The 16535-nt window shown below is 70.9% G+C and overlaps 2 protein-coding genes across 2 annotated transcripts; both read right to left on the bottom strand.

The window, feature by feature from the left end:
• Positions 1–60: 60 nt before the first annotated feature.
• CMTM5 (CKLF like MARVEL transmembrane domain containing 5) lies at positions 61–8341 on the bottom strand. Its single transcript, XM_044985615.1, has 4 exons — positions 8213–8341; positions 6974–7126; positions 1883–1967; positions 61–1358 (listed from the first exon to the last, which is right to left on the bottom strand). Exons 1-4 carry the CDS (start codon positions 8297–8299, stop codon positions 1336–1338), a joined length of 348 nt encoding a protein of 115 aa, XP_044841550.1. The 5' UTR covers positions 8300–8341; the 3' UTR covers positions 61–1335.
• Positions 8342–9044: 703 nt separating this feature from the next.
• IL25 (interleukin 25) lies at positions 9045–16535 on the bottom strand. Its single transcript, XM_044984548.1, has 3 exons — positions 16346–16535; positions 15016–15257; positions 9045–9698 (listed from the first exon to the last, which is right to left on the bottom strand). Exons 1-3 carry the CDS (start codon positions 16361–16363, stop codon positions 9458–9460), a joined length of 501 nt encoding a protein of 166 aa, XP_044840483.1. The 5' UTR covers positions 16364–16535; the 3' UTR covers positions 9045–9457.

Genomic DNA, 16535 nt, shown 5'->3' with positions numbered 1-16535 from the left:
ATAAGATCCCCCCCCCCGCTCTGTAATCAATTGCCCCATTGACTGAGTGAGGTGTGACTGAGTGAGGTGTGACTGAGGGAGGCGTGGAAGACCCCCAGCTCCAGACAGCGACAGCAGCGCCGCGGGAATGGGAGCCGGAGCCAAGGACAACACAACTTGGCCCGTGGGCCCAGCAAAGACCCGCAGACACAGTGACGGCCTCAGGGGTTAGAAGCCAGCACCTGCTTTAGAAACCACCCTCTGGGAGCAGCACCGGGACACCCCCCGAGAAACGCAGCACACGGCCCCACGGACACGGACCCACGGACACGGACCCACGGACACGGCCCCACGGACACGGACCCACGGACACGGACCCACAGACACGGACCTACGGACACGGACACGACCCCACGGACACGGCCCCACGGACACGGCCCTAGATTTTGGCTCTGGTCTAGATTTGCTGCTAGAAATGGGAGGGGTCTGGCAGGAGGACCCCGGGTCTCTCGTCACCAGCGGAGCATCGATCCGGATCGGCTCCAGCCCTCCCCCAGCGAACGCACCTGCCCGGTGCAGTTCAGGGGAGCAGCTCGTTGGTAAGAACAGCAAGACGGGGTGTGTGTGTGTGTGTGTGTGTGTGTGTGTGTGTGTGTGTGTGTGTGTGTGTGTGATATTTCTCATATGCATGTCGTAGAGGATTCATTGATCCCTGTATTACTAATAAATGTGGTGTTTTGCCTCAATCCCCCTGAAAAGATCCTGTCTGGCACTTTGAGCACAACACCCTGCGCCCCTTTGCCCAGGCACGGCAGGGAGGCGGGCGGTGCGGGAGGCCCCGATCCGGCGGGTTCGGCGGCGCCTGCGGGAGGCCCCGATCCGGCGGGTTCGGCGGTGCCTGCGGGAGGCCCCGATCCGGCGGGTTCAGCGGCGCCTGCGGGAGGCCCCGATCCGGCGGGTTCGGCGGCGCCTGCGGGAGGCCCCGATCCGGCGGGTTCGGCGGTGCCTGCGGGAGGCCCCGATCCGGCGGGTTCGGCGGCGCCTGCGGGAGGCCCCGATCCGGCGGGTTCGGCGGCGCCTGCGGGAGGCCTGTCGAAGCCGCGGGACCAGCGGACCCTCCGCAGGCTGCGTGCTTGGCGTGCTGGTGCCTGGAGCCACCCCTGGCCCCAAGGACTGGGGGTGTTGCAGGGGGTCCAGGGCCAGGGCTGGGCTGGCAGGGGCTGCGGGTCGGGAGTGAGGGGCACCGGCAGAGCTGGGGGGGGCAGGGGCTGCGGGTTAGGAGTGAGGGGCACCAACATTGTTGAGGGGGGAGATCAGGGGGATTATTTCTGTCCCCAGCGGGGGGTGATTTTCCTCTTACGCCAGGTTCCCGTTGCCATCTAGAAAAGAAAGTTAAAGTTTAGCGTCTCACTGGGCCATTGGGCTGGGGAACCCAGGCATCCGGGCCGCTGCTGGGCCTGTCCCCCACCCACCGTCACTGCCCCCGGCTGGGGAACCCAGGCGTCCGGGCCGCTGCTGGGCCTGTCCCCAACCCACCGTCACTGCCCCCGGCTGGGGAACCCAGGCGTCCGGGCCGCTGCTGGGCCTGTCCCCCACCCACCGTCACTGCCCCCGGCTGGGGAACCCAGGCGTCCGGGCCGCTGCTGGGCCTGTCCCCCACCCACCGTCACTGCCCCCGGCTGGGGAACCCAGGCGTCCGGGCCGCTGCTGGGCCTGTCCCCCACCCACCGTCACTGCCCCCGGCTGGGGAACCCAGGCGTCCGGGCCGCTGCTGGGCCTGTCCCCCACCCACCGTCACTGCCCCCGGCTGGGGAACCCAGGCGTCCGGGCCGCTGCTGGGCCTGTCCCCTACCCACCGTCACTGCCCCCGGCTGGGGAACCCAGGCGTCCGGGCCACACTCACCCTGGGCTGGCTCTGGCCTGATCTCAGCCCAGTAGGTGCTGAAGGCGTCGTAGGCAAATATGGCGATGAGGATGAGGCCGAAGGTCTGGGGGGAGAGAGGCGGGAGGTGAGCCAGGGGGCTGGGGAAGACGGCAGGGGGGTGAAGGAGCCATGGGGAGCTGTGTTTGGGGCCCTGTGGGGAGGGGCGAGCAGGGGGGTGGAGGGGCTGGGGATAGAAAGGGGGTCATTGGGCGTGGAGGTTGGGGGGGTTCTATCAGTGGGGGAGGGGCAATGGGGGGCAGGGCGGGAACGAAGGCGCTGACAGCTGGCCCCTCCCGGCTGGCGGCACTGGGGGGTTGTGGGGGAGGGGCTGTCGGTAGGGGGAGGGGCTGTCGGTGGGGGGAGGGGCGGGGGAGGGGCTGTCGGTGGGGGGAGGGGCAGGGGGAGGGGCTGTCGGTGGGGCGAGGGGCGGGGGAGGGGCTGTCGGTGGGGGGAGGGGCGGGGGAGGGGCTGTGGGTGGGGGGAGGGGCAGGGGGCACTCACGAAGGCACTGACGGTCGGCCCCTCCTGGCTGGCGGCGATGGCGGCCGGCGACACCACCAGGAAAACCAGGGCGGCGCTGGCAGAGCGCAGGAAATCCTGGGGGGACAGTTGGGGGGGTCAGACTGGAGGGTCCCCCGTGAAGGGAACCTGCCGGCACCCCCCAGGCAGGGCCAGTGGATCCGGGGCAGGGGGTGGGGGGGCAGTGGGGGGGGTCCCACGCACCAGGCAGGGCCAGTGGATCCAGGGCAGGGGGTGGGGGGGCAGTGGGGGGGGTCCCACGCACCAGGCAGGGCCAGTGGATCTGGGGCGGGGGTGGGGGGGCAGTGGGGGGGGTCCCACGCACCAAGCAGGGCCAGTGGATCCGGGGCGGGGGGGCTGTGGGGGGGTCCCACGCACCAGGCAGGGCCAGTGGATCTGGGGCAGGAGGTGGGGGGGCAGTGGGGGGGGGTCCCACGCACCAGGCAGGGCCAGTGGATCCGGGGCAGTGCGTGGGGGGGGCAGTGGGGGGGGTCCCACGCACCAGGCAGGGCCAGTGGATCCAGGGCAGGGGGTGGGGGGGGCGGGGGGGGGGTCCCACGCACCAGGCAGGGCCAGTGGATCTGGGGCGGGGGTGGGGGGGCAGGGGGGGGGGTCCCACGCACCAAGCAGGGCCAGTGGATCCGGGGCGGGGGGGCTGGGGGGGGGTCCCACGCACCAGGCAGGGCCAGTGGATCTGGGGCAGGAGGTGGGGGGGCAGTGGGGGGGGGTCCCACGCACCAGGCAGGGCCAGTGGATCCGGGGCAGTGCGTGGGGGGGGCAGTGGGGGGGGTCCCACGCACCAGGCAGGGCCAGTGGATCCGGGGCAGGGGGTGGGGGGGCGCGGGGGGGGTCCCACGCACCAGGCAGGGCCAGTGGATCCGGGGCGGGGGGGCAGGGGGGGGGTCCCACGCACCAGGCAGGGCCAGTGGATCCGGGGCAGGGGGGGGGGGGGGCTCTGGGGGGGTCCCACGCACCAGGCAGGGCCAGTGGATCCGTGGTGGGGGGGCTGGGGGGGGGCGGTGGGGGGGTCCCACGCACCAGGCAGGGCCAGTGGATCCGGAGCGGGGGGGCTGTGGGGGGGCAGGGGGGGGTCCCACGCACCAGCAGGGCCAGTGGATCCGTGGGCGGGGGCTGGGGGGGCAGTGGGGGGGTCCCACGCACCAGGCAGGGCCAGTGGATCCGTGGGGGGGGGCTGTGGGGGGGCGGGGGGGGTCCCACGCACCAGGCAGGGCCAGTGGATCCGGAGCGGGGGGCTGTGGGGGGGCAGTGGGGGGGTCCCACGCACCAGGCAGGGCCAGTGGATCCGGGGCAGGGGGTGGGGGGACTCTGGGGGGGGTCCCACCACCAGGCAGGGCCAGTGGATCCGTGGTGGGGGGGCTGTGGGGGGGCAGTGGGGGGGGTCCCACGCACCAGGCAGGGCCAGTGGATCCGGGGCGGGGGGTGGGGGGGCTCAGGGGGGGTCCCACGCACCAGGCAGGGCCAGTGGATCCGGGGCGGGGGGGCTGTGGGGGAGCAGTGGGGGGGTCCCACGCACCAGGCAGGGCCAGTGGATCCGGGGCGGGGGGGCTGTGGGGGGCAGGGGGGGGGGTCCCACGCACCAGGCAGGGCCAGTGGATCCGGGGCAGGGGGTGGGGGGGCAGGGGGGGGGTACCCACCCACCAGGCAGGGCCAGTGCATCTGGGGTGGGGGGGGCTCTGGGGGGGTCCCACGCACCAGGCAGGGCCAGTGGATCCGGGGTGGGGGGGCTCTGGGGGGGGTCCCACGCACCAGGCAGGGCCAGTGGATCCGGGGTGGGGGGGCTCTGGGGGGGTCCCACGCACCAGGCAGGGCCAGTGGATCCGGGGCAGGGGGTGGGGGGACTCTGGGGGGGGTCGCACGCACCACCCAGGGCCAGTGGATCAGGGAAGGGGGCCCTCTGGACGGCACCCACGCACCAGGCAGGGCCAGTGGATCCGGGGCAGGGGGGCTGTGGGGGGCTCTGGGGGGGTCCCACGCACCAGGCAGGGCCAGTGGATCCGGGGCAGGGGGTGGGGGGGCAGTGGGGGGGGTCCCACGCACCAGGCAGGGCCAGTGGATCCGGGGCAGGGGGGCTGTGGGGGGGCAGTGGGGGGGGTCCCACGCACCAGGCAGGGCCAGTGGATCCGGGGCGGGGGGGGCTGTGGGGGGGCAGTGGGGGGGGTCCCACGCACCAGGCAGGGCCAGTGGATCCGGGGCAGGGGGTGGGGGGGCCGTGGGGGGGGTCCCACGCACCAGGCAGGGCCAGTGGATCCGGGGCAGGGCGTGGGGGGGGCCGTGGGGGGGTCCCACGCACCAGGCAGGGCCAGTAGATTCGGGGCAGGGGGTGGGGGGGGCGGTGGGGGGGGGTCCCATGCACCAGGCAGGGCCAGTGGATCCGGGGTGGGGGTGGGGGGGCAGTGGGGGGGGGGTCCCACGCACCAGGCAGGGCCAGTGGATCCGGGGCGGGGGTGGGGGGGCAGTGGGGGGGTCCCACGCACCAGGCAGGGCCAGTGGATCCGGGGCAGGGCGTGGGGGGGCAGGGGGGGGGTCCCACGCACCAGGCAGGGCCAGTAGATTCGGGGCAGGGGGTGGGGGGGCGGTGGGGGGGGTCCCACGCACCAGGCAGGGCCAGTGGATCCGGGGTGGGGGTGGGGGGGCAGTGGGGGGGGGGTCCCACGCACCAGGCAGGGCCAGTGGATCCGGGGCAGGGGGTGGGGGGGCAGTGGGGGGGGTCCCACGCACCAGGCAGGGCCAGTGGATCCGGGGCAGGGCGTGGGGGGGCACGGGGGGGGGTCCCACGCACCAGGCAGGGCCAGTGGATCCGGGGCGGGGCGTGGGGGGGCTCCGGGGGGGGTCCCACGCACCAGGCAGGGCCAGTGGATCCGGGGCAGGGGGTGGGGGTCGGTGGGGGGGTCCCACGCACCAGGCAGGGGCAGTGGATCCGGGGCAGGGGGTGGGGGGGCTGTGGGGGGGTCCCACGCACCAGGCAGGGCCAGTGGATCCGGGGCAGGGCGTGGGGGGGCTCTGGGGGGGGTCCCACGCACCAGGCAGGGCCAGTGGATCCGGGGCGGGGGTGGGGGGGCAGTGGGGGGGGTCCCACGCACCAGGCAGGGCCACTGGATCCGGGGAGGGGGTGGGGGGGCAGTGGGGGGGGGTCCCACGCACCAGGCAGGGCCAGTGGATCCGGGGCAGGGTGTGGGGGGGCTCTGGGGGGGGCCCACGCACCAGGCAGGGCCAGTGGATCCGGGGCAGGGGGGCTGTGGGGGGGCAGTGGGGGGGGTCCCACGCACCAGGCAGGGCCAGTGGATCCGGGGCGGGGGGGCTGTGGGGGGGCAGTGGGGGGGTCCCACGCACCAGGCAGGGCCAGTGGATCCGGGGCAGGGGGTGGGGGGGCAGGGGGGGGGTCCCACGCACCAGGCAGGGCCAGTGGATCCGGGGCGGGGGGGCTGTGGGGGGGCAGTGGGGGGGTCCCACGCACCAGGCAGGGCCAGTGGATCCGGGGCGGGGGGGCAGTGGGGGGGTCCCACGCACCAGGCAGGGCCAGTGGATCCGGGGCAGGGGGTGGGGGGGCTCTGGGGGGGTCCCACGCACCAGGCAGGGCCAGTGGATCCGGGGCAGGGGGTGGGGGGGCAGTGGGGGGGTCCCACGCACCAGGCAGGGCCAGTGAATCTGGGGCAGGGGGTGGCGGGGCTCTGGGGGGGTCCCACGCACCAGGCAGGGCCAGTGGATCCGGGGCGGGGGGTGGGGAGGCAGTGGGGGGGGTCCCACGCACCAGGCAGGGCCAGTGGATCCGGGGCAGGGGGGCTGTGGGGGGGCAGTGGGGGGGGGTCCCACGCACCAGGCAGGGGCAGTGGATCCGGGGCAGGGGGTGGGGGGGCTCTGGGGGGGTCCCACGCACCAGGCAGGGCCAGTGGATCCGGGGCGGGGGGGCTGTGGGGGGGCAGTGGGGGGGGTCCCACGCACCAGGCAGGGCCAGTGGATCCGGGGCGCGGGGGGCTGTGGGGGGCAGTGGGGGGGGTCCCACGCACCAGGCAGGGCCAGTGGATCTGGGGGGGGGGGCTCTGGGGGGGTCCCACGCACCAGGCAGGGCCAGTGGATCCGGGGCAGGGGTGGGGGGGCAGTGGGGGGGGTCCCACGCACCAGGCAGGGCCAGTGGATCCGGGGCAGGGGGTGGGGGGGCTCTGGGGGGGTCCCACGCACCAGGCAGGGCCAGTGGATCCGGGGCGGGGGGGGCTGTGGGGGGCAGTGGGGGGGGGTCCCACGCACCAGGCAGGGCCAGTGGATCTGGGGTGGGGGGGCGCTGGGGGGGTCCCACGCACCAGGCAGGGCCAGTGGATCCGGGGCAGGGGGTGGGGGGGCAGTGGGGGGGGTCCCACGCACCAGGCAGGGCCAGTGGATCCGGGGCAGGGGGTGGGGGGGCTCTGGGGGGGTCCCACGCACCAGGCAGGGCCAGTGGATCCGGGGCAGGGGGTGGGGGGGCGGTGGGGGGGGTCCCACGCACCAGGCAGGGCCAGTGGATCTGGGGTGGGGGGGCTCTGGGGGGGTCCCACGCACCAGGCAGGGCCAGTGGATCCGGGGCGCCCTCTCCTGGCAGCGGGTGAGACGCAGGCCCAGGGCGCCGGCTGCCAGCAGCGCCTCCAGCAGGGCGGGCGCCATGTAGGCCGAGGCCGAGACCGTCAGCAGCAGGAAGATCAGAAAACACAGGGCCTGGGGGGGGCGGGTAGGGGGTGAAGAGGGGGGCTGGGGCCACGCACCCCCCGCCCGACCCCCACCATCCCTCAGCACAGGGCTCACCCCACCCCTCCAGGGTTCCCACCCCACACCCTCCCCTGGGGCTTCCAACCCCACCCCCCACGGGCACCCCCACTCCCGTCCCTCACCACGTCCACTGTCCCCCTGTTCACACCCCCAGCATCCCCCAGCCCCCCGAGTCTGCCTCCAGCTGAACCTCCCCCCTCAGTGTCCCCCACCTCTCATTACATTCAGGGCTTGGGGGTGAGGGGTTTTGGCAGGTCTGGGGGGGGCTCAGAGCTGGGGGTGGGGGATGGAAGTTGGGGGGTTGGGGGGTGTCAGAGCCGGGGGTGGGGGATGGAAGTTGGGGGGCTGGGGGGGTCTCAGAGCCGGGGGTGGGGGATGGAAGTTGAGGGGCTGGGGGGTCTCACAGCCGGGGGTGGGGGGTGGCAGTTGGGGGGCTGGGGGGTCTCACAGCCGGGGGTGGGGGGTGGCAGTTGGGGGGCTGGGGGGTCTCACAGCCGGGGGTGGGGGATGGCAGTTGGGGGGCTGGGGGGTCTCACAGCCGGGGGTGGGGGATGGCAGTTGGGGGGCTGGGGGGTCTCACAGCCGGGGGTGGGGGATGGCAGTTGGGGGGCTGGGGGGTCTCACAGCCGGGGGTGGGGGATGGCAGTTGGGGGGCTGGGGGGTCTCACAGCCGGGGGTGGGGATGGCAGTTGGGGGGCTGGGGGTCTCAGAGCTGGGGGTGGGGATGGCAGTTGGGGGGCTGGGGGTCTCACAGCGGGGGGTGGGGGATGGCAGTTGGGGGGCTGGGGGTCTCAGAGCTGGGGGTGGGGATGGCAGTTGGGGGGCTGGGGGTCTCACAGCCGGGGGTGGGGGATGGCAGTTGGGGGGCTGGGGGTCTCACAGCTGGGGGTGGGGGATGGCAGTTGGGGGGCTGGGGGGTCTCACAGCCGGGGGTGGGGGATGGCAGTTGGGGGGCTGGGGGGTCTCACAGCCGGGGGTGGGGGATGGCAGTTGGGGGGCTGGGGGTTGGGAGGTTTCGTCCCGGGGTCCATTTACCAGCTCGGTGCCCAGCAGCGCCCCCTTGGTGCAGCGCAGGAAGTGCCAGTCCAGCGCCCGGTCCCGGGGCTCCCCCGGCTCCCCCATGCCGGAGCCGCGCGGCCTGCGCCCGGGGCCGGAAGGGGGGCAGGAGGCGGGATGAAGACGGGGGTGCCCCCCCCGGCCCGCCCCGCGCTGGGGGGCAGAGAGCAGGCAGAGGCGGAACAAGGCCCGAGGAGCAGCGGGGGGCGGCCGGCGCGGCCAGGGGCCCGGCGAGTGAGCGGGGGAACGGGGAAGGCGGAAGAAGCCCCAGAAAGTGACGTCTGAGCCCTGGGGCACGTCTGTCCCCAGCCCCCCCACAGCCTCCCCCCGCGTCTGCCCAGCTGCCCTTCGGCCCTGGACAAAGGCGGCTTGTCCCGTGGGGCTGGGAGCAGCTGGTACGTGGGGAACAAGGGGGCTGATTGTTAGGGGCCCGGAACTGGGGTTATTCTCCAGCCCCGGCCTTTGCCAGAGGGGGGCACCGTGGGGAGCAGGGGGGGGCTCCCGGCTCCTCCAGCCGCGCCAGCAGGGGGCGCTGTGTTCGGGGACCCCAAGAACACCCCCCCCCCAGTGTCAAACCAATGACAATCGTTGTGAAACGTTTATTGCCCGTAAAAGCCAAAGTCTTTAGCTTCTCAACACCAGCAAGAGATGAGACGGGGATCAATGTAACAGCAGTTTGGGGGGGGCGAGAGGACCCCCAAAAGGAAGGAGGGATTGGCAGGTATTCTAATGCCTCCCCAAAAATGTTCAGCCGGAGGCGCCCCCTAAATTACAGCCAGGTCCCCCCACCTCAGCTCACATTCACCCCAAAACGGCCCCGCCAAGTTCACCTCTAAACTGGGGGCTGTTCACCCCCCCAACCGAGCTCTGGGGTCACCCCATAGACACAGCAAAAATGGGAGTTCGATTTGCCCCCCCAAACAGCCCCATGGGCGCCGCCAAATTAGACCCAGGCGGCCTCCCAAACCAGACCTAGGTTCCTCCCGAAACGCAGTCGTCTTCTGGGTCCCCTCAACCGAGAGCCGGGGCCCCGGGCTCCCCCAAACGCAGCCCGCAGGATGCTCATCCCCATGGGTCGCCCCCTCCTCGACGGGCCCCCCTGGGCCTTCTCCACCACCTGCCCCCCAGGCCCTCCGGGCTCCCCGCACATCAGTGGGGTCCACTGCGCCCCCCTAGCCCCTAGGATGTCCCCAGCCCCGTGCCCCAGTGGGGTCCCGCTGGGGGTCACAGCTGGGGCACGACGCAGACGCAGGCCACGGCCACGGGGTAGAGCCGGGGCTGCAGGAAGTAGGCGCCGGGCCGGCCGGGACAGGGGCGCCGGTAATAGACCGTGGTGTTGGCGGTGACCTGCACCGAGTTGCCGCGGAGGTCCCGGTGGTGCGGGGGCGCCAGCGAGACGCAGTGCGGGCAGAGGCACTCGGCCTGCAGCAGGCGAGCCGGGAAGCGGGCCCGGTCGCAGTCCTCCCTGCGGAGAGAGAGGCGCGCCGTGAGCGAGCGAGCGGGACCGGGACCGAGAGAGAGAGAGACGCGCCGTGAGCGAGCGAGCGGGACCGGGACCGAGAGAGAGAGAGAGAGACGCGCCGTGAGCGAGCGAGCGGGACCGGGACCGAGAGAGAGAGAGAGAGAGACACGCCGTGAGCGAGCGAGCGGGACCGGGACCGAGAGAGAGAGAGAGACGCGCCGTGAGCGAGCGAGAGGGACCGGGACCGAGAGAGAGAGAGAGACGCGCCGTGAGCGAGCGAGCGGGACCGGGGCCGAGAGAGAGAGAGAGACGCGCCGTGAGCGAGCGAGAGGGACCGGGACAGAGAGAGAGAGAGACGCGCCGTGAGCGAGCGAGCGGGACCGGGACCGAGAGAGAGAGAGAGACGCGCCGTGAGCGAGCGAGCGGGACCGGGACCGAGAGAGAGAGAGAGACGCGCCGTGAGCGAGCGAGCGGGACCGGGACAGAGAGAGAGAGAGACGCGCCGTGAGCGAGCGAGCAAGACCGGGACCGAGAGAGAGAGAGAGACGCGCCGTGAGCGAGCGAGCGGAACCGGGGCCGAGAGAGAGAGAGAGACGCGCCGTGAGCGAGCGAGCGGGACCGGGGCCGAGAGAGAGAGAGAGACGCGCCGTGAGCGAGCGAGCGGGACCGGGACCGAGAGAGAGAGACGCACCGTGAGCGAGCGAGCGGGACCGGGACCGAGAGAGAGAGAGAGAGACGCGCCGTGAGCGAGCGAGCGGGACCGGGACCGAGAGACAGAGACGCGCCGTGAGCGAGCGAGCGGGACCGGGACTGAGAGAGAGAGAGAGACGCGCCGTGAGCGAGCGAGCGGGACCGGGACCGAGAGAGAGACGCGCCGTGAGCGAGCGAGCGGGACCGGGCCCGAGAGAGAGAGAGACGCGCCGTGAGCGAGCGAGCGGGACCGGGACCGAGAGAGAGACGCGCCGTGAGCGAGCGAGCGGGACCGGGACCGAGAGAGAGAGAGAGACGCGCCGTGAGCGAGCGAGCGGGACCGGGACCGAGAGAGAGAGAGACGCGCCGTGAGCGAGCGAGCGGGACCGGGGCCGAGAGAGAGAGAGAGACGCGCCGTGAGCGAGCGAGCGGGACCGGGGCCGAGAGAGAGAGAGAGACGCGCCGTGAGCGAGCGAGCGGGACCGGGACAGAGAGAGAGAGAGACGCGCCGTGAGCGAGCGAGCGGGACCGGGGCCGAGAGAGAGACGCGCCGTGAGCGAGCGAGCGGGACCGGGACCGAGAGAGAGAGAGATGCGCCGTGAGCGAGCGAGCGGGACCGGGGCCGAGAGAGAGAGAGAGACGCGCCGTGAGCGAGCGAGCGGGACCGGGGCCGAGAGAGAGAGAGAGACGCGCCGTGAGCGAGCGAGCGGGACCGGGACCGAGAGAGAGAGAGAGACGCGCCGTGAGCGAGCGAGCGGGACCGGGACCGAGAGAGAGAGAGAGACGCGCCGTGAGCGAGCGAGCGGGACCGGGGCTGAGAGAGAGAGAGAGACGCGCCGTGAGCGAGCGAGCGGGACCGGGACCGAGAGAGAGAGAGAGACGCGCCGTGAGCGAGCGAGCGGGACCGGGACCGAGAGAGAGAGAGACGCGCCGTGAGCGAGCGAGCGGGACCGGGACCGAGAGAGAGAGAGAGACGCGCCATGAGCGAGCGAGCGGGACCGGGACAGAGAGAGAGAGAGAGACGCCGTGAGCGAGCGAGCGGGGCCGGGGCCGAGAAAGAGAGAGAGATGCGCCGTGAGCGAGCGAGCGGGACCGGGACAGAGAGAGAGAGAGACGCGCCGTGAGCGAGCGAGCGGGACCGGGGCCGAGAGAGAGAGAGAGACGCGCCGTGAGCGAGCAAGCGGGACCGGGACCGAGAGAGAGACGCGCCGTGAGCGAGCGAGCGGGACCGGGACCGAGAGAGAGAGAGACGCGCCGTGAGCGAGCGAGCGGGACCGGGACCGAGAGAGAGAGAGAGACGCGCCGTGAGCGAGCGAGCGGGACCGGGACCGAGAGAGAGAGAGAGACGCGCCGTGAGCGAGCGAGCGGGACCGGGACCGAGAGAGAGAGAGAGACGCGCCTTGAGCGAGCGAGCGGGACCGGGACCGAGAGAGAGAGAGAGACGCGCCGTGAGCGAGCGAGCGGGACCGGGGCTGAGAGAGAGAGAGAGACGCGCCGTGAGCGAGCGAGCGGGACCGGGGCCGAGAGAGAGAGAGAGACGCGCCGTGAGCGAGCGAGCGGGACCGGGACCGAGAGAGAGAGACGCGCCGTGAGCGAGCGAGCGGGACCGGGACCGAGAGAGAGAGAGAGAGACGCGCCGTGAGCGAGCGAGCGGGACCGGGACCGAGAGAGAGAGACGCGCCCTGAGCGAGCGAGCGGGACCGGGACCGAGAGAGAGAGAGAGACGCGCCGTGAGCGAGCGAGCGGGACCGGGGCCGAGAGAGAGAGAGAGACGCGCCGTGAGCGAGCGAGCGGGACCGGGACAGAGAGAGAGAGAGACGCGCCGTGAGCGAGCGAGCGGGGCCGGGGCCGAGAGAGAGAGAGAGACGCGCCGTGAGCGAGCGAGCGGGACCGGGACAGAGAGAGAGAGAGACGCGCCGTGAGCGAGCAAGCGGGACCGGGACCGAGAGAGAGACGCGCCGTGAGCGAGCGAGCGGGACCGGGACCGAGAGAGAGAGAGAGACGCGCCGTGAGCGAGCGAGCGGGACCGGGACCGAGAGAGAGAGAGAGACGCGCCGTGAGCGAGCGAGCGGGACCAGGGCCGAGAGAGAGAGAGAGACGCGCCGTGAGCGAGCGAGCGGGACCGGGACAGAGAGAGAGAGAGAGACGCGCCGTGAGCGAACGAGCGGGACCGGGACCGAGAGAGAGAGAGAGACGCGCCGTGAGCGAGCGAGCGGGACCGGGACCGAGAGAGAGAGAGAGATGCGCCGTGAGCGAGCGAGCGGGACCGGGACCGAGAGAGAGAGAGAGAGGCGCGCCGTGAGCGAGCGAGCGGGACCGGGACCGAGAGAGAGAGAGAGACGCGCCGTGAGCGAGCGCGCGGGACCGCGGGAGAGAGAGAGAGAGACGCGCCGTGAGCGAGCGAGCGGGACCGGGGCCGAGAGAGAGAGAGGGACGCGCCGTGAGCGAGCGAGCGGGACCGGGACCGAGAGAGAGAGAGAGACGCGCCGTGAGCGAGCGAGCGGGACCGGGACCGAGAGAGAGAGAGAGACGCGCCGTGAGCGAGCGAGCGGGACCGGGACCGAGAGAGAGAGAGAGACGCGCCGTGAGCGAGCGAGCTGGGCCGGGGCTGAGAGAGAGAGAGAGAGAACGAGCCCGGGGGGGGACCAGGGCCAATAAGGACGGGGGGGAGGGGGGGGTTGAAGAGACCGGGACCAGCAGAGGGATCCTAGGGCCAAGACAGGAAGCAGCTGGGGGGGGCGGGGTCAGAAACAGGGTCAGTGGGTTCATGTCAGGTGGGGCCCAGGGTCAGGCCCTGTATTGGGGTATGGGGGGCTGGGTATCGGGGCTCTGGGTTGGGGGTCAGGGCCTGGTATTGGGGTACGGGGGGTTGGGTATCGGGGTGAGGGGTGGGGGTCAGGCCCGGTATTGGGGTACGGGGGGCTGGGTATCGGGGCTCTGGGTTGGGGGTCAGGGCCCGGTATTGGGGTACGGGGGGCTGGGTATCGGGGCTCTGGGTTGGGGGTCAGGGCCCGGTATTGGGGTACGGGGGGCTGGGTATCGGGGTGGGGGATGAGGGGTCAGGGCCCGGTATTGGGGTACGGGGGGCTGGGTATCTGGGTGGGGGATGAGGGGTCAGGCCCGGTATTGGGGTACGGGGGGCTGGGTATCGGGGTGAGGGGTGGGGGTCAGGGCCCTGTATTGTGGTACGGGGGGCTGGGTATCGGGGTTGTCTGTTTCAGCTCCATTTTGTTCTTACAGCTGCCCCCTTACTCCAGTTTGGTCTTGTTCTCCTCTGTGGCCGCCCCTCCCTGGCTGTTGAGTTGTTTACCAGGCCGCTGCCCTTCTCAAAGGGGGGGGGGGCCCTTGTGCTAAGTGGGACCCCTGCCCTGTTATCACCTCGTTAAACCTGGGCTTGGTGCAGGGTGGCCACTGTCCAGAGCTATTGTGGTTTTAGGATCCTGGGCATGAGTCAGAGCTCTGGGCTCAGGACTAGCCCAGACATGCCTCTGTGGCTACCTGCAGGGTTTCCCTGCCTGCCTCCTCCCTGTACGCGGGGGGGCCAAGCAGAGCTACTGGCGGGAAGCTGCCAGGGTTTGCCTTTAAAAACAGACATTTTCTGAACAGACGTCAGAAAGGTTCCTGCATTGCTGCCTGGCCTGATCAGCCAGGGGTTCTGGGGTCCTTTCTCAGCCCTCTGGAACGACCCTTAGCACAAGGTGCACCCATTCCGTTAAGCTTAGCATTATACTCTGTCAGTTAGGCTCAGAGAATTGTCGCATTGTGTTTTAATGTGTGTAGTCTTGGTTAAGCTAGATCATAGATAAGATTTTGCTGGGTTCTGTATAATTGTGATTAAGTCTGTCTTCCCCCTGCACCCCCCCAGCTTCTCTGTGTCCTTCTACGTTGTTACACTCTCTCGGCTGCTTCAAACTTGCAGCCGGTGGCTCTGTGTGCCGGTGGCTCTGTGCTCCTACTGCCAAACCTCGATTGTATTGCTGAAGTCCAGCACAAAACCCCACTGGTTACTTTTCCTCTCTGATACCCCTCACATTCTACATTTACCCCACCGGGACACATCTTACCTAAAATGGTTTGTTATTTAACACATTTTATCCATAACTGTTAGTTGGTTATATGCTGCTGTGACACACCTTTCTACATAGAAATCGCTCGCTACCTGTTACATTGATACCTCAGTGTTCACCGATTACCCACTGTGTTGTATCCTGCTGTGTTGTACCCCACTATTGAAACCCCCTTACTGTTCACCAAAAAGAACCCCCCAATTGTCTACCTTAACAAACCCCACACCCCTCACTATTGAATTTTCCCTGTTTTTGCATTTTATTAATAAAGTTTATTTGGCACCCCACCCGTGTGGTAATTGCTCCCCAAGATCCCATATACCTGCTGGCAGGGACAGGGGTGAGGGGTGGGGGTCAGGCCCGGTATTGGGGTATGGGGGGCTGGGTATTGGGGTGAGGGGTGGGGGTCAGGCCCTGTATTGGGGTACAGGGGGCTGGGTATCAGGGTGAGGGGTGGGGGGCCAGGGCCCGGTACTGGGGTACGGGACTGGGTACCAGGGCTCTGGGTGGGGGGCCAGGGCCCGGTATTGGGGTACGGGGCTGGGTATCGGGGTCACTCTTACCGGTATCTCCAGGGCGCGATGGAGCGGGTGTTGGGGGGCCCATGGGACTGCCCCTGGCACTGGGGCTCCTCCTTGGCGGCCGGCTGGGAGCTGACGTGGCAGCTCCGGTGCCCAGGGGGGTGCCCCTCACTCAGCCATGCCCCCGTCCTCTGCAGCTCCCTCGGCTCACAGCACTCGGTGTCGGCCAGACATCGGGGGGCCCCCCCCAGGGACCCCACCCAGAGCCCCAACAACAGCACCACCTGCGGGGGTGAGAGAGCGCGTCAGAGACAGGGAGGGACGGACGGAGGGACAGAGGGAGGAAGGGATGGACGGAGGGACAGAGGGACGGAGGGAGGAAGGGAAGGGGTACGCGGGGATAGAGGGATGGACAGAGCGAGGAAGGGAGGGATGGAGGGATGGACGAAGGGACGGAGGGAGGAAGGGAAGGGGTATGCGGGGATGGAGGGATGGACAGAGCGAGGAAGGGATGGATGGAGGGATGGACGGAGGGAGGAAGGGAAGGGGTATGCAGGGACGGAGGGATAGAGGGAGGGAGGGATGGACGGCGCGAGCCAGCGGAACTCCCTGCCACTTGCTGAGCCGTTGTCACCCGCACACCCCGAGCCGGGCTTGTCCGGGGCGGGGCCCAGCCCCCCAACCCGGGGAGGGCCCTTGGGGGCCGTGGTGCCGGAGGGCCTGGCTGGAGGACAAGGCCTAGGTAGAAACCAGGTGTCCTGGCCCAGAGCCGCTCCCCGCTCCGACCCCTAGACCCCACTCCCCTCCCAGAGCTGGGGATGGAACCCAGGTGTCCGGTGCTTACCAGCAGCGGCTCCGCCATCCCCGCTCCGACCCCCAGACCCCACTCCCCTCCCAGAGCTGGGGATGGAACCCAGGTGTCCGGTGCTTACCAGCAGCGGCTCCGCCATCCCCGCTCCGACCCCCAGACCCCACTCCCCTCCCAGAGCTGGGGATGGAACCCAGGTGTCCGGTGCTTACCAGCAGCGGCTCCGCCATCCCCGCTCCGACCCCCAGACCCCACTCCCCTCCCAGAGCTGGGGATGGAACCCAGGTGTCCGGTGCTTACCAGCAGCGGCTCCGCCATCCCCGCTCCGACCCCCAGACCCCACTCCCCTCCCAGAGCTGGGGATGGAACCCAGGTGTCCGGTGCTTACCAGCAGCGGCTCCGCCATCCCCGCTCCGACCCCCAGACCCCACTCCCCTCCCAGAGCTGGGGATGGAACCCAGGTGTCCGGTGCTTACCAGCAGCGGCTCCGCCATCCCCGCTCCGACCCCCAGACCCCACTCCCCTCCCAGAGCTGGGGATGGAACCCAGGTGTCTGGTGCTTACCAGCAGCGGCTCCGCCATCCCTGCTCTGCTCTGGCACCTGTGACCTGCCCATGCGGCGAGTCCCGGCTTTATAGCCGGCAACTTTCCATTGGTCACACGATGCAAATTTTTTTTCCTGATGCTCCCTTCAGAGCAGAGTAATTTCCAGCCCTCACAATCCCACAGCACCCCAAGCCGGGCTCAGGAATGG

Source organism: Mauremys mutica, chromosome 13, assembly GCF_020497125.1.
Source record: "Mauremys mutica isolate MM-2020 ecotype Southern chromosome 13, ASM2049712v1, whole genome shotgun sequence".
In the NCBI taxonomy this organism is placed as follows: Eukaryota; Metazoa; Chordata; order Testudines; family Geoemydidae; genus Mauremys; species Mauremys mutica.
This window is presented reverse-complemented; position numbering and strand designations above follow the sequence as displayed.

Bases quoted from the DNA above. Each gene is read 5' to 3' on its own strand.
- IL25 (XM_044984548.1), bottom strand. The intron at 9,699-15,015 runs GTAAGAGTGACC...CTCTCTCCGCAG, and splicing joins ATCGCGCCCTGGAGATACCG to GGAGGACTGCGACCGGGCCC.
- CMTM5 (XM_044985615.1), bottom strand. From the start codon at position 8,299: ATGGGGGAGCCGGGGGAGCCCCGGGACCGGGCGCTGGACTGGCACTTC. The intron at 7,127-8,212 runs GTAAATGGACCC...CGCCCCCCCCAG, and splicing joins CGCTGCTGGGCACCGAGCTG to GCCCTGTGTTTTCTGATCTT. The intron at 1,968-6,973 runs GTGCGTGGGACC...CTCTCCCCCCAG, and splicing joins GGATCCACTGGCCCTGCCTG to ACCTTCGGCCTCATCCTCAT.